The 19,650-nt window shown below is 35.3% G+C and overlaps 2 protein-coding genes across 2 annotated transcripts in view; both read right to left on the bottom strand.

Moving 5' to 3' along the window:
- LOC100376490 (cadherin-23) overlaps positions 1-16,888 on the bottom strand; it is a 38,351-nt gene extending 21,463 nt beyond the window's left edge. The window contains exons 1-17 of the mRNA XM_085493560.1: positions 16,816-16,888; positions 15,878-15,979; positions 15,249-15,404; positions 14,161-14,289; positions 13,784-13,912; positions 12,665-12,895; positions 11,959-12,180; positions 11,462-11,578; positions 6,915-7,092; positions 5,369-5,502; positions 4,686-4,895; positions 4,152-4,259; positions 3,297-3,416; positions 2,576-2,681; positions 2,019-2,216; positions 1,421-1,545; positions 564-1,026 (exon numbers count right to left, since the gene is read on the bottom strand). Of these exons, the coding sequence (XP_085349686.1) occupies positions 564-1,026; positions 1,421-1,545; positions 2,019-2,216; positions 2,576-2,681; positions 3,297-3,416; positions 4,152-4,259; positions 4,686-4,895; positions 5,369-5,502; positions 6,915-7,092; positions 11,462-11,578; positions 11,959-12,180; positions 12,665-12,895; positions 13,784-13,912; positions 14,161-14,289; positions 15,249-15,404; positions 15,878-15,979; positions 16,816-16,845 (2,758 nt within the window). The 5' untranslated portion in view covers positions 16,846-16,888. The remainder of the gene's footprint in view (positions 1-563; positions 1,027-1,420; positions 1,546-2,018; positions 2,217-2,575; positions 2,682-3,296; positions 3,417-4,151; positions 4,260-4,685; positions 4,896-5,368; positions 5,503-6,914; positions 7,093-11,461; positions 11,579-11,958; positions 12,181-12,664; positions 12,896-13,783; positions 13,913-14,160; positions 14,290-15,248; positions 15,405-15,877; positions 15,980-16,815) is intronic.
- A 107-nt stretch (positions 16,889-16,995) lies between these two features.
- Positions 16,996-19,399, bottom strand: LOC146730285 (cadherin-23-like). The gene is made up of 5 exons (XM_085493696.1): positions 19,372-19,399; positions 18,858-19,147; positions 18,203-18,407; positions 17,305-17,735; positions 16,996-17,106 (listed from the first exon to the last, which is right to left on the bottom strand). The coding sequence occupies exons 1-5, from the start codon at positions 19,397-19,399 to the stop codon at positions 16,996-16,998; spliced, it is 1,065 nt and encodes a 354-aa protein (XP_085349822.1).
- Positions 19,400-19,650: the final 251 nt, after the last annotated feature.

Below are 19,650 nucleotides of genomic sequence, written 5' to 3'. Positions count from 1 at the left end.
ATATCAATTCTTAATTATATGAATATATACTATTCCCGTTGCAGAGCTACGTCACAGACGTTCCACGTTGCTAAATACAGCTAAAGTCGATGAAACAAGCAAGCTCAACTTTGAATAATACAGAGCAATCATATTTATATTTGTTGCACATGTACTGGTAATCTTGTTATGCTGTTCAGCAGAGTCTGACCAACTATCCCAAAGTACAGTTTTCAGTGGATGCCCACCCCACGAATAACTTCAGAAACTGGAACATAGTTGAACATACACTTTCAAATAACATTTCTGTGTTTTCTGCCATACTCAATGCATGAATTAGCAGCAACTTACCATATTTGCTTTATTAAAAGTGAATCTCTGATAAAAGCATACGTGACCAGCAAATATCGCTTTGGAGTAATTTTAAATAATTTATGAAAAAGAGGATGTTTTCAACTGTGTAATTCTCAAATTCTGCTCTAGTGATATTATCCACTGATACAAATACAATTTAGTATAAATTTACATTTGGTGAAATAAATGATAAATTAGATGTGAAAGATACAGATGAATTGAGAACTCACCATTAGGGTTGCTATGTCTACTGCCATTGTACTGAGATGATAAATCAACAGCTGATATAGTGAGTTGAAATACGGATACATTCTCCCTGTCAAGAATGCCAGCTACCTGGACGGTACCTGAAAACTCATTGATCGAAAACCAATTCTCATACAAGTTGGAGTCTGCAACAATATTGTCTTCCTCATCAATGGCTGCTATGGAAACGATAGAATACTGCAAAAGACTGTCAAAGTCTGGATCCACTGCTATCACCCAAGCAGCAGTTGTTCCAACTGGGCTGTTTTCACGGAGGTAAAAATTCTGAGACAGGACAGTAAAAGATGGTGGTGTGTCATTGATGTCACCAACAATGATGGAGACAGTTCCGGTACCTGATTGAGAAGGATTCCCTCTATCGGTTGCTATGACAACCAGGGTATACTGATCTCTCTGCTCCCGGTCCAATGTCTCACCTGGAGCAACCTAAAATAATTCAAAAATAACCTGATATTAATAACAATTCACAAAAATAATATTTCCCACACCAATATATTGATGCAATATTTTGCACTTTTTGAGTAATTTTATATTTTCAGACCTTAATTTAGACCAAAGAATTTTTTTTTTTGCCCAAAGGTTGTGATAAAAAAAAATTCTGAAAAGTTAAGTGGAATTATTATTTTATTTTATAATATCTTTTTCAATTTTAAACAAAACGAACATAATGTTTTATTAGCTACAGGTTTTGATCAAAATTGAAAATGAAAATTTTTTTTTTAAAAGGGACAAAAGTTGTCTCTGGCGCTCAAAGTGTTAAATACCAGCTATAAATAGAGTTACAAGGCAAGAAGGAGATTGTAACACTAGCTATACTCACTTTAATGAGTCCAGTGTTTGGATTAATAGTAAACTTATCCTGACCACCACTCTCCACGCGGTAAGTAACCTCTTGATTAAGACCGATATCAGCATCAATGGCCAATACTTCCATTACCACATGACCTACAAAATAATTCACAAAAGGGTGGTATATTTATTATTAGCGTGTATTTGCTCTAATTTCAATTTCAAATTCAAGGTTTTGTCTTACCAATCAACCCATAAGATAAATTTCATTTGCAAATACCTAGGGAGTCCATAGTACAAGGGGTCAGACTCCCCTATTCTAATATTAAGACTCTCTAGTTTGACACTCTTTAATATGTAAGTTTCAGATTACGACATACTGTGGTAATTTGACTCAATAGCGAGCATCAATATGTTTCCCAATAAGTTCAAAAAATATTCACCCTTTACAGGTATGCTGCAATTAATACTAGCCTAGGGGGTACAAAATAGTATCCACAAGTAACTTTATCACAATGCAGTTGCAACTTAGGGGGTATGAAATTAACTTCGTTGCTTGGAAACTCTCCAAAAGTAATAACAAATAAGGGTGCTGGGGAAAATAAATTAATGACATCACATAAACTCACCTCCTACAACATTTTCTGGTATAAATACCGTCATATTGCTTGGTGTAAATACAGGACTATTATCATTGACATCGACAATATTCACTACAATCTCAGCACTGCTGTTCAATCCGCCAATATCGATTGCTGTTACTAGAAATCTGTAAATATTTTCAGCTTCCCTGTCTAAGGAATTTGTCTCCTTGACATGTATAGTTGCTAAAATGGAAAAACAAACAAAATTCCTGAAATGCTATCAGGTTTTTTCCTGTGAATTTGAAAGTTAAAAAAACTTGGTGCACTCAAACTTGTTGAAGTAATAAACCTTAACTTAAAATTGCTACCAGCGTAGAATTGAATTTTATGGGGCAATTCACAGAGTCAGGGAATTCAGGTACCTCATTTTTTTATTTTCATTAAGGTACCTCATTCTTTTATTTGCTCTTTTTCAATTATCTGTTTGAATCTTTTGCAAAATACTATTATAATAAATTAGTTTTTATATTCTCTGCATTTCTACACGTTAGCCACATCTATTCATAAACAAATGTAAATAATATGCAAATTAGTTTCAGTACCTGTGTGTTGATGAATATAAAAGTATTGTGATCCATTTCCACTGATTGAATATGTAATCACAGAGTTATTACCGAAATCGGCATCCACAGCAAGTACAGCATCGTCCTATGAATAAACAAATCAACATCTCAATCCTGTCTGATGGGGGAAAAAATCAACACAAAATATTGCAGTGTTGGTGCTCCAGGTACATGTACCAAGGGGAAGGGAGTTCTTTATTTTGGCTCAGGATCCAATACCTTACATATTCCATTTTTCTTTATTTTCCAGACCTTTATTAACCTTTTTCACCAGCAGACTTTCTCACCCAAATGTTTCTGCACTTTTTTTCTTATATTCTCCAATATTTCTGGAAATGAACCCTAATTTTGGAGCCAACAGACAAAATTTCAGTCAATTTTCAGTTTTTACTCAAAAAATTTGGCTATTTTGGTCCCAATTTTTTGAAGGAAAGTGCAGACTATAAACAGGACTATTTTGTGAATTTGTGATGAAAAGAGGGAACTGGTGGTGAAAAGGTTAAAGCATTTAGGAATACAAATAATAATAATTAAAATCTTCTGTTTTTACAAACAAGAGTCTTCAGCATTTATTTAGATTTGATTCTCAACAAAAAATAAATCTGTTATCCATTGAATAATTTGTTTTCATTTGACACCCCTTCCAATATAATGGTTCATCCCTCTATAAACAAAGTACAAGTTATTATTATTATCTTACCATTGTAACAGTGTTATCTTCCTGTGAGTTCTCTTCAATGTGCCCGGAATACAGTGACTGTGTAAAGGTTGGAATCTGGTCATTCTCATCTAACAAGGTGACAATCAACTCAGTACCATCCTGTAAATTGAAACAAAAATTATTAACAGAAGAATTCCAGTTATCCAAGCCCTCAGAGCTGGGATGAAATTATCATTACTCAGAGGAAAGAGCAATGCTGCTGATGTTAAGGCTTACTGGGATATACAAGTAAAAAAAAAAGCCCCAACATTCCACTGTGTGTCTTTATCCTGCCAGCCCCATGTAACTTTACATCGATTTAGCAGAATAAGAGTTTTGCACATTGAACAGAATAGCTATGGGAAAGGATATTTTTATCATCTTGATTCTCCAAAATGTTATGATGTGTGGACAGAATGTAATCTTAGACTAATTTACCCTTGCAGGATCAAATACATAGCCTTTCACTAGATAAACTTATTTGATATATACTGCTGAGGGAACAATTCCTTTACAGATTGACTATATAGCCACTATCCCTGCCACTAAAATGAACAATAACTTATACCACTGAAGGAACAGTTGCTATACAGAATTCAGACACACAAATAATTAATTTTTGGATTAAACAGTAACAGTATATGTGGATATATTATTAATAACATCATGAAAAGTATTTCCAAAAAAACATTACAGATTGCCAAAAATCAAATGCACATGAAAATGTAAGAAAGGCTTTCAATGATTGGCTAGATGGTTAGGTGTGAGTGTTTGCCAACCTGTGTATTAGCCAATAAAAGACAATCTAGTAACTCACAAGTACTAGCCAATCAAAATGTTTGTATTAAAACTTACTCTTCTAGCATTGGTTGGATTCTCAGGGTTGTCTTTTGCTGTAACTGTCAATATATACATGGACGTTGTCTCTCTGTCTAACTCTTTTGCAACGGATACAATACCAGTCTGCAAACAAAGAGAATATAATTAAAGTGGTCATTTATGTGTAAACCCAGAGACTGGATGAGATAATATTATGCAAATCTGTAATGACATTTATGAAACCATGATCAATACAAGTTTAAAACAAATTTAAAATCTTGTAAAAAATCAGCTTATTCAAATTTAGCAATTATCCCCTGACTAGCAGATATTATGAACATTTATTTCACATAGTTAAAACATTTTTATAAATATTGTGAGTTTGATATTATCCATGATAAGCCATTGAACACCATATTTTATCCTTGCCAAAATTGTACACATTTTTACACATGGATTTCTGACTAGAGGAACATAATTTTCGCAATGGCAAGTTCTTGATCAAAATGAAAGGTGAAAAAAGTTGACTGGCATTCGCAGGGTTGTATGGAAGTGATTAAATCTACTTACCAATGAGTCCATAGTAAATATATCATCAGTGTCTCCATTTGTAATACTATATGTAATATGCGCATTCATATTGATATCCATGTCGGTAGCACGTACTTGGTAAATAGACGCATTAATGGGAGTATGTTCACTAATCTCAGTCAGGTATGGTAGTCCTTCAAAACGAGGGTCGTTATCGTTGATGTCAGATACAATTACTTGAAGCACCGCCTGATAGGATAATATTATTTTTTTCAATGTATAATAATATTCTATGAGTTAAAAACAATTCTCAACACAAATATTTAAACTTCGTTTTTTTCCTTGTTGCATAAAATCATATTAGCTGACACACAGCAGAGGTTGATGCAAACCTGTACTACATGTACCTGAGTGCATACCTTTTTATCATCCACCATTTTCCTATTTGTAGTTCGTAATTTAATGAGAGATTAAAGCCTGAAAATAGCAACAAAACGGCTTCACACTGTGTGCAAATTTGCATTAAGATTTATGTCATGTATACATCTAAGGAAAATGTGCAAATGTGACGTCAATAATCTTGAACATGTCAAAGTTGGTGAAATAGTATACCCCATATGGTGGAATGTTTTTAAAACATTAGAACAAGTGCTGATGCATATTTTTACCGAACACCAAACAGTGTTTTCAGTGACAGATGTATAATAATAAATAATACTCACTGATCCACTCAATGGAGGATTACCCATGTCAGTTGCAATGAGTGTTATGTTATAAATATCAATCCTCTCTCTGTCTAATTCCACACCTCTTCTGACTCTTAAATCGCCATCACTTGGAGATATACTGAACTCATCTGCAAGTCAAAGACATGACAAATCAGAATGTTTTCTTGTATAATATTAAGGTAGAGATGCAGTTTACCCACAAAACTATATATTTTCCGAAAGCTTATTGTATGAATTTCAAAGTTTTATTAGTATTTCATTTTTATGGACACTGTAGTTTGAAATATGCACAAAAATGTGCTTTTTTGGTCAAAAGTGATTTTAAAAAAATTAGCTTCTAAACCATGCTTCTGTTTCCTGTCAAAGTTGGTTTATGGGTACATCTGTTTACTATGAAGAAAGCGCCGTCTTGAAAACTGTCTACCTGTTGTCAATTTTGTAGGGCAGCAGCTCAAATTTCACTACTTCAAGTTTATGCATAAATTAACACCCAGGCTAGTTGTCTGTACGATTGCTGTAACACTATTCAACTAAAAACAATGCCCCAACGGCGTTTTGAAGATAAACACATTGTCAATCATTTGTGAAAATTTCAAAACAAAAAGTAAAAGAGTCTAGGAGCTATTTTTTTTAAAGTTCTGGAATGTGCACTAAAAAGAAGCTGAGATAATTGCTAATTTGCATAACAATTCACTCAGTAAGAAGTTTGCTAATGCTCATAATTAAAATGGCTGTTACAGTTTCAAATTTAAATGTAGTATCGTTTTGTAAAAAGTTAAATATAGTGCATAATATGGAGATCCCGTCATTTCTTTTCTTCACTACGTTTGTTTTTTATTATTTATGTACAGCCTTGCTAAATCTTGCTAAGCATTCAAAAGAGAAAATGTTTGCACCTGTTATCTATATTTTAAAATCGTTTTTTGAGTATGTTCCACTATTCACAATTCTACAAAATTTCAACAGTCTATAGCCAAGACTGTTTGGATAATAAAAAGCAAAAAAAAAAAAATTTCACTCCCAAGTGCCCACGAACCTGCATTTCTACTATAAATTGCTTAGTTTCTTACTTAGAGTGCATAAAAGCGTAGATGGTGGCAAAATGAGAGGGTCACCCCAGGCTAATGGAATTCAGATTTTGAACAGATCCACTGATAGAAACATAATCAAAAGTGTTAGAACAGCAATTTGGATGAGTTGAGAGAGGTGGTTAATTATTTTAGGTAATCCAGTTGTCTTGTGGTAATGAACTGCCCTCACTCAGCAGCTCTGATCATGTCCCTGTGAAGCCAAAAGCAATTTCACATTCTGAATGCAGTCGCACATATTTCACACATCACTGCCAAAACTGCCTCTTTTTGTTTGTTAAACATTTTTCTTCTTGTTTTGTTTGAATCAATCGACTTCTTGTAAAATTAAGTGTTTAATTATTTTATAACTAACGATTCAGTAGTCCCTTAAATTTTGCACATATTTCAAATCATATTTAACAAGACATTTTAATATATTTGAAAAACAAGGTAATTATAATACTAATTACCATAAATATCACCATACAAAGAATACTGGATGTGACCATTGTTGCCCTCATCTAAATCCGTAGCTCGAAATGTTCCTATAAACGGACCAGATGTATCTTCAGCTATTTCATAGACACCCAGAAAGGAGGCGTCAAAATACGGCACAATGTCATTGATATCCAATACGGTCACAGTCACCTAAATAAGAAAACAAAAATTAGATTATTGTTTTTGTTTTTGATAGCTGGTTTAAAAGCATTAATAATGTGTTCAATTTTATTCCACATTTAAAAAAACAAGTCATTGAAAATAACACAGTCCCTGTTAAATTTTTGAAAGTTCTCTTTGTGGTCGTCATATTAAAGCGGAGGGGTTGTCGCGAGCGTGTCCTTGAAACTTGAGTTTTAAGTGGCGTATACAACAGATTGTTTATTTACATCAAAACACGTATTTCGTGTAGTAGTAATATGGCCAAAAATAAAAACAGCCGTTATTCGGCCATCTTTGATCTGATTATGAAACACACTGATATGTATGATGTATGTGCCAAATATGCATGAAAATGGTACATAAATTGTGGAAATATAGTAGTAAGGCCAAAAAGACAGATGGCTGTCAATCAGCCATCCTTGACCAGATTTTGAAACAAATTGTCATGGACATGCATACTAACATATATAAAGTACATGATGTATGTGCCAAATTTGAATGAAAACTGACAGAGAACGTCCAAGATACTGCATAAAAAAAGCAGCCTATCGGCTGAGATAGCTCTGCTGTTAGCAATGCACATTTCAATTAAAGAACTGAAGACATCATTAGAAAGTGAACAATATGTATAGTATCAAAGCAATTGGACTTACAGTTTTTAACAAGAAGTCGAAAATATCACTTTCTACCAAAAATGACAAAAATATTCACCAAAATTAGAGAATTGAAGACATCATCACAAAATGAACAAATCTGAGAGAGGTCCACATGTAGTACCTACATGTATATATGTAATATCAAAGCAATTGAACTATTGGTTTTTAGCAAGAAGTCGAATATATAACTTTTTACCAAAAATATTCACGAAAATTAGAGAATTAAAGATATCATTACAAAATGAACAAATCTGAGAGTCGCTAAACAACTGCATGTGCATATGTCCCACATAAAGTACTAGGCACATGCAAAGAATGAACAGAATTGGTCCAAGGGATTCTGAGATATGACTCCGAACGGACACACAGACGCACGGACGCAAGGACGGACAGAGACCGAATTATAATTCCCCGTTTTCGGACTTCGTCCGGACAGAGACTAAAACTAATTGTTTGCTAGGTGATCGACAGCTGACAGCATTGAACTTTTCTGATATTTTTCGTTCGTAAATTGTAATACAGTTCATTTTCCCACAGTAACCATATGTAGGGACTATGTGACAGGTTTACGTGACCATTTTCCTATATATCATCTTGGCCAGTGGTTTTGGCATCCCTATTGAATGCTCTATACTTGTGTCAACCGTGCAGGTCTCCCTGTTAGCAAATGAATCTTGGCCAGTGGATTTGGCATCCCTATTGCATGCTCTATACTGGTGTCAACCATGCAGGTCTCCCTGTTAGCAAATGAATCTTGGCCAGTGGATTTGGCATCCCTATTGAATGCTCTATACTTGTGTCAACCATGCAGGTCTCTCTGTTAGCAAATGAATCTTGGCCAGTGGATTTGGCATCCCTATTGAATGCTCTATGCTTGTGTCAACCATGCAGGTCTCCCTGTTAGCAAATGAATCTTGGCCAGTGGATTTGGCATCCCTATTGAATGCTCTATACTTGTGTCAACCGTGCATGTCTCCCTGTTAGCAAATGAATCTTGGCCAGTGGATTTGGCATCCCTATTGCATGCTCTATACTGGTGTCAACCATGCAGGTCTCCCTGTTAGCAAATGAATCTTGGCCAGTGGATTTGGCATCCCTATTGAATGCTCTATACTTGTGTCAACCGTGCAGGTCTCCCTGTTAGCAAATGAATCTTGGCCAGTGGATTTGGCATCCCTATTGAATGCTCTATACTTGTGTCAACCATGCAGGTCTCTCTGTTAGCAAATGAATCTTGGCCAGTGGATTTGGCATCCCTATTGAATGCTCTATGCTTGTGTCAACCATGCAGGTCTCCCTGTTAGCAAATGAATCTTGGCCAGTGGATTTGGCATCCCTATTGAATGCTCTATACTTGTGTCAACCGTGCAGGTCTCCCTGTTAGCAAATGAATCTTGGCCAGTGGATTTGGCATCCCTATTGAATGCTCTATACTTGTGTCAACTGTGCAGGTCTCCCTGTTAGCAAATGAATCTTGGCCAGTGGATTTGGCATCCCTATTGAATGCTCTATACTGGTGTCAACCGTGCAGGTCTCCCTGTTAGCAAATGAATCTTGGCCAGTGGATTTGGCATCCCTATTGAATGCTCTATACTGGTGTCAACCGTGCAGGTCTCCCTGTTAGCAAATGAATCTTGGCCAGCGGATTTGGCATCCCTATTGAATGCTCTATACTTGTGCCAACCGTGCAGGTCTCCCTGTTAGCAAAAGAATCTTGGCCAGTGGATTTGGCATCCCTATTGAATGCTCTATACTGGTGTCAACCGTGCAGGTCTCCCTGTTAGCAAATGAATCTTGGCCAGTGGTTTTGGCATCCCTATTGAATGCTCTATACTGGTGTCAACCGTGCAGGTCTCCCTGTTAGCAAATGAATCTTGGCCAGTGGTTTTGGCATCCCTATTGAATGCTCTATACTTGTGTCAACCGTGCAGGTCTCCCTGTTAGCAAATGAATCTTGGCCAGTGGATTTGATATCCCTATTGAATGCTCTATACTGGTGTCAACCGTGCAGGTCTCCCTTTTAGCAAATGAATCTTGGCTAGTGGATTTGGCATCCCTATTGAATGCTCTATACTTGTGTCAACCATGCAGGTCTCCCTGTTAGCAAATGAATCTTGGCCAGTGGATTTGGCATCCCTATTGAATGCTCTATACTTGTGCCAACCATGCAGGTCTCCCTGTTAGCAAATGAATCTTGGCCAGTGGATTTGGCATCCCTATTGAATGCTCTATACTTGTGTCAACCGTGCAGGTCTCCCTGTTAGCAAATGAATCGTGGCCAGTGGATTTGGCATCCCTATTGAATGCTCTATACTTGTGTCAACCGTGCAGGTCTCCCTGTTAGCAAATGAATCTTGGCCAGTGGATTTGGCATCCCTATTGAATGCTCTATACTTGTGTCAACCGTGCAGGTCTCCCTGTTAGCAAATGAATCTTGGCCAGTGGATTTGGCATCCCTATTGAATGCTCTATACTGGTGTCAATCGTGCAGGTCTCCCTGTTAGCAAATGAATCTTGGCCAGTGGATTTGGCATCCCTATTGAATGCTCTATACTTGTGCCAACCATGCAGGTCTCCCTGTTAGCAAATGAATCTTGGCCAGTGGATTTGGCATCCCTATTGAATACTCTATACTTGTGCCAACCATTCAGGTCTCCCTGTTAGCAAATGAATCTTGGCCAGAGGATTTGGCATCCCTATTGAATGCTCTATACTTGTGTCAACCGTGCAGGTCTCCCTGTTAGCAAATGAATCTTGGCCAGTGGATTTGGCATCCCTATTGAATGCTCTATACTTGTGTCAACCGTGCAGGTCTCCCTGTTAGCAAATGAATCTTGGCCAGTAGATTTGGCATCCCTATTGAATGCTCTATACTTGTGTCAACCATGCAGGTCTCCCTGTTAGCAAATGAATCTTGGCCAGTGGATTTGGCATCCCTATTGAATGCTCTATACTGGTGTCAACCGTGTAGGTCTCCCTGTTAGCAAATGAATCTTGGCCAGTGGATTTGGCATCCCTATTCAATGCTTTATACTTGTGTCAACCGTGCAGGTCTCCCTGTTTAATAGCAAATGAATCTTGGCCAGTGGATTTGGCATCCCTGTTGAATGCTCTATACTTGTGTCAATCGTGCAGGTCTCCCTGTTAGCAAATGAATCTTGGCCAGTGGATTTGGCATCCCTATTGAATGCTCTATACTGGTGTCAACCGTGCAAGTCTCCCTGTTAGCAAATGAATCTTGGCCAGTGGATTTGGCATCCCTATTGAATGCTCTATACTTGTGTCAACCATGCAGGTCTCCCTGTTAGCAAATGAATCTTGGCCAGTGGATTTGGCATCCCTATTGAATGCTCTATACTTGTGTCAACCGTGCAGGTCTCCCTGTTAGCAAATGAATCTTGGCCAGTGGATTTTGCATCTCTATTGAGTCACTCCCCCACAACAGGGGTCAACCTTTTTTTGGATCACAGGTCTGATGCAATGACCGCTATGCTAACAATGACTGGTGTTAATTCAATCTCCATTTTTATCTAATTTGATCTACAAGAACGAAGTTAATTGAGATGTCCTTCAGCTTCAGTTTAGAAAAAATTGTGTTCAAAACATAGTGAGTTAGATAAATGAAGTCTCAAAAACATTTCAAATAATCAAGGAATATTAAAAGATAATTATTGATGTAATTAATTATTTGAAATACTCACTGTAACAGTAGATGTTAATCTCTCATTTGTATTGTATGCTTGATCGGTTGCTATGACAACCAACATATATTGATCGGCAATTTCTCTGTCAAGTTCTCTATTGGTACTTATCACACCCTACACAACAAACACAACAAAATTTTAAAACAATCAACAACAAATTCACTCAACAGAATACAAGATAAAACAGAACAAAAAAACATACCACAAATGTTATAAAATTGTATCACGGCTGTCACAAATTGGCCACTGGACGATATGGAATTTCCGTGGTGATATGACGTATCACCTGGTTATGGGATCATGGTATATAAGATCAAAGTACTGACAACTCACAAAATGCACGAAATGTACCACATTATTGTTACAGTAATTAAAGCTACATGTATTTGCAATGTACCAACAATATGATTGGTGAAAACAAAATTCTCAATTCACTACCATCACATAACTAAGTTTTCCCTTATTTGTAGCATTGTACTAACATCAGCACTTACACTTTCTGCATCGATTGTGAACAAGTCATCCTGGTTGCCAGATGAAATGCTGTAAACTATGAGGGAGTTATCACCAATATCTTCATCTGTTGCGTTGACAACCACAATCTGTCTGCCAGCAGATCCCGCTCCTTCCAGTATAGACACTGAGTAAATATCTGGATCAAATATCGGTGAGTTGTCATTCTGATCCAAGATATGTACCAATACTTGAATATATGCCTGTGAAGTCAACAAATTAGATTTACTGACTGGCATACAGTAGATGGAGAAAGTACAGCACTATTTACCACATCAGTTGAATGACATCGTCAACTTCATATCAAATCACCACTTGAAAGATAACATCATGACTTTTATATCAGATCCCCAATTGAATGATGACATCATCACCTGCATATCAACTCACCACTTGATAATGACATCATCAATTTCATTTCAACCCACCACTTGATGATGACATCATCACCTTCATTTAAACTCACCTGTTGAATGACATCATCACATTCAAATCATCGCACTACTTGATAATGACATCATCAACTTCATTTCAACTCACCACTTAATAATAACATCATCACCTTCATTTCAACCCACCATTGATGACATCATCATCTTCAAATCATCTCACTACTTGATAATGACATCATCACCTTCATTTCAACTCATCACTTGAAATGACATCATCACCTTCATTTCAACTCACCTGTTGAATGACATCATCACCTTCATCCTCAGCTAAGACCGTCAAGTTATAAAAATCTTGTTTTTCTCTGTCAGGTGGATCCGGCCGTGTGCTGATTTCCCCAGTATTTCTATCCATTCTAAAAGTACCATCAGTATTACCATCAACAATGTAATATTTCAATACTCCATTGCTTCCAATATCTTCATCAGTAGCATATACTGTAGTAATGATAGTTCCACCACCCACGTTCTAAGTAAATGAAAACAACATACTATATAAACTTTGCTACTAAGTATGCCATGTGAGGGGAAAATGTTACCAATACCTAGCTTCAGAGAGTGTACGTCATGAAAGAAATATTATCAATAGTCAATGTGACACAGATATGAACAGAACAGAAAAGTCTGGAATACAAGAAAACAAATAAATTATAAATATAAAAAAAAAATCAATACACACAATTCAAATTACCCAACATGGTATTTTATAAATATAGATTCAAATTCAAACAAAAGGTTGTAATTTGTAGCGTCTATGCGCAAAACTGATTGCTGATTTCGAAATTATACATTCACACTAGAGATGTCACAATAAATTGCTGTGATTGCTCAGATAGTTTTCAACCACCAATCAGGTTTCGAAATTATACATTCACATGCACTTGTGATGTCACAAACAATTGCTGTGATTGCTCAGATAGTTTTCAACCACCAATCAGGTTTCTAAATTATACATTCACATGCACTTGTGATGTCACAAACAATTGCTGTGATTGCTCAGATAGTTTTCAACCAACAATCAAGTTTCTAAATGTTCTTTGAAAACGTATAAATTAATCTATGGGTAACCTGAAATCAGTGTATCACGTACAAGGTGCTAAACATTTCTTTTTCACATGTTTGTATTGAATTGTACTGCTTTGTGTTGGTCATAAATAAAACAGCAGTGACTTCAAATAGAAACCATTAATTATATATTAAAGTAGTTATGGTTTGAACATTGCACAATTATGCTCTGATATTCACAAGGACAACAATTTTAATTTATTTGTTGATAAATAAATCAACACGCAAACATATGTTTGAGATAAATGAAGAGGATGAACTACGTTGAGGGGTACTTTAAATGAAAACAAACCTCGTAAAGAGTAACTATGTAGCTATAGGACATGTTGAATACAGGAATGTTATCGTTGACGTCTTCTATCTTAATAGTAACTATCATACTGGTGTTCAGTGGTACGTCACCGCTGTCATAAGCAGACACCTATGAACAAATAATATATTGTAAATGTTACCAGTAAATTCACTGAATCAATCAATAGTTCAGAAATAATATCACTAATAGATCAGTACTAAGATAGAATTCGCTATGTCAATTAATTCATAATCATTAATTATGATTCATAATTAGCGGATAAATAAGATTTAGTACATTTTTGTACATGAATCTAAACACAAAGATGGTACAATAAATCGTCCAGCTTACAGACAGCAGGAATTTGATTTACTTACAATAAGTCGGTATGTATCTTTGACTTCTCTATCCAACAGTTGGATATTCTTTATAATGCCTTCATTAGCCGTATTTGTAGTAATATTAAACATATTGTCAACATCTCCATCTATAATTTCATAATTCACCTAAAAATAATACCCATAAAGCAAAGCATGATTATTGTAACAGGTTCACATCATAGTACATGCAGATTTGAAAGTTGCCACCAAAGTGAACAAAACAAAGTAACAAGACAGAGTAACGTATTCCATCCCATACTTGGCAAGTTAGCGACTTTTCTACAGAGAGTCAGCCCTATGTATCATTGATCAAGTAAAGTACATGAAAAAAAACAAATGTTGTTAAGCCTTGTCACTGCAAATTTTATTCCTCCTCAAATTTGGGTAAATTTGTTCACATTTTCTTTAAATTTCATCAAATTCAATCTTAATTTTGGAACAAACATACAAAATGGGACAATGCTTCAGTCATTGGTCAAAAAAATTTAAATTTTTTTAACATTTTATATGGAAAAGACTATAAACTATTTTGTGGTTGGTGCTTCAAATTGACTTGGCTCAAACAGTTAAAGTTCTCATATTAACAGTGATTCATCTGATATAAAGATGAATATATGTGTTTATACATTCTATCAGATCATGGACTGTATGTATTTTGACACAATTTGTCAAGCCATCAACTACAACAACAAAATGATCATTATTGTTGAACCAAATGAGTTAACATAGGATATTTATGTGTGGCTCAACCAGTTTACTTTTGAGCCTTTCAAAAAATATACTCACACAATTTTATCAAATTTGGGTGCCCTCCCAACTCCATTAACTATTAACAAAACAGTGTTAAAACATACCCAAGACTGCATTTTATCATATTTATTAATGCACAAGATACTGATCCAAAATTCCCCTTAATATTGATACCAAATTGACACATATGGGGCATAAGCACGCATATACAATACCTAGACAGCTGAATATGCACATGTAAACAATACCTAGACAGCTAAACGAATTCATTTCTAGCTTAGTTATTAATTTAATATTATTATTATTATTAATAAATCATGATGATTGTTACTGACCATGGCATTAATGCCTTCATCTCTGTCTGTTGCCTTAACTCGACCAATCATAGAGCCAACAGGAGTGTACATCTCTTCTTTAACCGATACGCTGATGTCAGAGAAGACGTCAAAAATGGGTGCATTGTCATTCTTGTCTAAAACAGTTATCCAAACCTGCAATGTGAAACAAAATTATGCATCTCTATTACTGTTTGATGAATTGTGGATGATGTAATTTTTTTCAAGCATAAAACTAATCGATGCCCTATTGCCATGCATTTTTTTTAGTATCACTACACTTTTTTCTATATATGAATCTCATGAATCATTTTTTTCTATCTGGATTTTAATAAATAAATTTTACAGTTATTGTTTAAAAATTTTCTGATGTAACCATATTGATTTTTGCATTGATATTTTGACAAAGTATTTAATAGATCTATTTCTGTATGCGCAAATAAACACTGTTCAAAGTAAGTGTAGTTTTATGCATTCAATTTAAGTTTTCATAAATTTGTCATAATTCAAAAATTCAATTTTTATTCTGTGAATCAATAGTCACAAGTTTGTAATCCATATTGGTATGATATGTACTAATGTTGTCAAGTTCATATTCCTACTACATTGTATTACAATCATTGACTTACTGTTGTGGATCCTTTCTCAGTACCACCGTCATTGGCAAGTACAGTTATTGTATAGAAACCTCTTATTTCACGGTCAATCTCATTTATCGTGGAGATCAGTCCCTGTTGAAAAAAAAATCAATAACTCAGCCCAAACACAATTAATTTTGACCAAGAAATATGATCAAAGATTGCATTAATAGGACATGGGAAAGGTTAAATGAAAGCTTATTTCGCAGGAGCCTCTCAGTACAGAGCTTAAAATTCAGATCATGGAATGTTTATGCCCTTCATAACAGTTAAATATGACTTGCACATTTTCAATCAGTCTAAAGCATTTTTAGAAATATTGGCCATGAAATTAGTACAAGCCCTGCAAGTGGTTATTCTTCATATCTCAGGATGAAATTAGATGAATTGTACCATTTCAAACAATTCATTATCAATGACATAGTCCCTGTTTGTATTATACTGACAGATGTGAGATATACATTGACTGTGATATGGCCAATCCATACGTCCCTGTTTCGTACTTTGTCCAAACGACGACTACCGGTAAAACTAGCAAAACTTTTGTATCAGATGACAACTCTTAACTTTGAATGTCACTCTGTTACGCAAATTGCAAGTGCTGTCAAGTACATATATTATATAACTCATTTTGCTACAGAACGAGGTCAGGTCGAATACAAGCACCAGATCATAACCTAGGGTCCCCCCCAAAGTTGTATTCGTTAGAAAATGAATGTCATCCAGGAAAAAGGGTCTAACATTTTTCAGTGTCTTAACTTCAGGAATGATATGATTTGAGCTTGGGTCTATCTATGAGTCCGATCAACAAACACATAAAATACTCCAAGACAAAGCAAGTCTGAGACAATGTCATGACAAACTCAGACAAACAGATGCACAGACAGACAACAACCATTCATGCTAATTATAATACAATAAAAGCTTACATTATCAATGTTTATAGTAAACAATGCCATGGCTTCCGGGTTGGTGTTTGGATCAAATTCATATTGTATGGGATTCTGATTGTCATATTCTACTGCAGTCACCTATAGGACACAATGGATAATTATATTAAACAATGCCTTTGTTACAAGATTCTGATTGTCATATTCTACTGCAGTCACCTATAGGACACAATGGATAATTATATTAAACAATGCCATGGCTTCCGGGTTGGTGTTTGGATCAAATTCATATTGTATAGGATTCTGATTGTCATATTCTACTGCAGTCACCTATAGGACACAATGGAGAATTATATTAAACAATGCCATTGTTTTCAGGTAGGTGTTTGTATCAAATTCATATTGTATAGGACTTTGATTATCATAATATTCTACTGCAGTCACCTATAGGACACAATAGATAATTATTTTAAACATTCACTTCTCACATTTCATCATAAAAAACCACAGAGTGTTCATTAAAAATACCTTAACAACTGATGTACCAATCGCAACATTTTCCTTGACAGTACTATAATATCTTGTTTGATTAAATGATGGTGGCTCATCGTTGATGTTGACGATGATTACGACAACGCTGGCAGTGCCTGAATGATAAGGTGGTGACTGATCTACTGCCATGACAACCAAACTATAGTTATTTTTGGTCTCATAGTCCAGTGCTGCATCCGTTGTGATGAGCCCAGTGCTACTGTCGATGGAAAACTCATCCATATCATTGCCGGCGGTGATGCTATAGACGACACGTCCACCATCAGACAGATCAGGATCTTCAGCAGACACAAGTATGACCGACGTTCCTTTACCGGCACTTTCGCTTAGATCAGGTCTATAGTACACTGACTGGGTGAAAACTGGTTTTTCATCGTTCACGTCATACACCATCATGCTAACACGAACTTTATATAAAAGAAACATTAAAAAAAGTTATTAAATATAAAAATATCTTTAACTTAAGTTATATGCTGAAAAATAATTTCATTTTTATCAGTATCATTTTAAAACTATTAAATACTTAAAACAGGGACTCATTAGTGAGCAGCTACTGTTGTTGGTGCAATTTTTAGTATTAGTGCGGGGGGGGGGGGCTTACTTCTTACATAAAGAGTGGGGAGGGGGGGTATGAGTGGGGAGGGGGGGTATGAAGCCAGACAAATATACAGGACTGGATAGGCAAACAATCCATGATTCTGAAAAACTCATCATGGTTTATGAATATTAATGAATCATGATTGAACAGAAATATGTATTTCCAACAAAAAAGACTCATCGATTTCTATATCGTATATATCGTTGGTTTGTAGTACTCATTTTAGCGTCTCTTCAATTCTATCCAAAATAATTTAATCCATAGAATCCCACTGACCTTGTGATCTGAACATATTGCTATCATTATTAGACGCTTCCACAGTTAATATATATGACTCTTCAGTTTCCCTGTCAAGTGGTTGTTCATTTCTTCTGATATCGCCATAGTTACTGTCAATCACAAAACTGTTTTGCGTGTTGCCGGCAATTATGGCGTAAGTGATCTTAGCGTTCTCACCAATGTCAGCATCTAAAGCATGTACCTGGAAGTATTAAATAAATATCGCTTAACACTTTGAGTGCCAAATTTTTTTTCGCTTAAATTTGGGTAACTTATTCACATTTTCAATAATTTTCACTGAATTTGACTTTAATTTTGGACCAAACAAAGAAAATTTGATATTGCTTCTAGTTTTTTATCAAAATTTTTGACATTTTTGCAACATTTTGAACATGAAAACGATCAGAGTATAAATAGAACTATTTTAAATACACGATACTTTAATATCATTCGTTTATAGAACATTTTGATGTCTTTCCAATGATCACAAATAAGGGACTTCGGATTTCACAACTTTCACAATTTGTACGATTCGACAACTCAGTGGGTTGCACAGCATGCATTTGAAAATCTTGCTAACATATGAATTTTACATGTTTTTGTATAGAACCCCTATTGAATACGTCGAGGCACTTCCATACACAATACTTACAGTGACAATAGTATAATCCTGTGTGACATTTTCCATCACAGTAACATCATAGTTACTCTCTGTAAATATGGGTCTGTTATCATTGATGTCCAGTACGTTCACAGTGACATAACATGTCCCTGTCTTCGCATACACGCCATTGTCAATCGCCTCAATGGTCAAGTTATATTCTTCAACAACCTCTCTGTCCAAAAACGCAGAGGTTTGTACTAATCCTGACTGAAAATGGATTTGGAACTTGCCATCTTGGTTGCCATGGGTGATAAAGTAATTGATATCTGCATTGGTTCCTGCAATTTAACATATATCGTCATGACATTGACATCATACAATCGCCTCATCCTCACTCACTATAATATTTTTTTCTCAATACACATACTTATATCTACATTTTTTCATTCACATTGACAAATTGATATTCAGTCTATAATATGTACATTTTTATTTTCCACAGCCAAATCATTTTAATTAGAAATATATGTCCTTGGAAGAAAAACAAAATTAAATTGTGCACCAACAGTAATTACTGGGATCATTCGCATATGGAATGAAATTTTCTTAACCTAGGTTATTATGCAAGATAATATTATTGTAAAAACACTTATTGGCTGTGGCTGAGGACAATATTCAGAATAATCAATCCCAATTGGTCGAAGGCGGTAGTCATGCAATAACATGCATAGGTATGGCAATGTTTGATGATATCTGGTACAAATTTCAAATATCCATCATTTAAAAAATTTCTTTAAAATTCTGTCTATTCTTCTGTCTTTATTTAAATATATATTCTATA

This window comes from Saccoglossus kowalevskii, chromosome 19 (genome assembly GCF_978046115.1).
Source record: "Saccoglossus kowalevskii chromosome 19, keSacKowa6.1, whole genome shotgun sequence".
NCBI classification, from domain to species: Eukaryota; Metazoa; Hemichordata; class Enteropneusta; family Harrimaniidae; genus Saccoglossus; species Saccoglossus kowalevskii.
The sequence above is the reverse complement of the archived record's forward strand: the minus strand, read 5'-3'. Positions and strand labels throughout refer to the sequence as shown.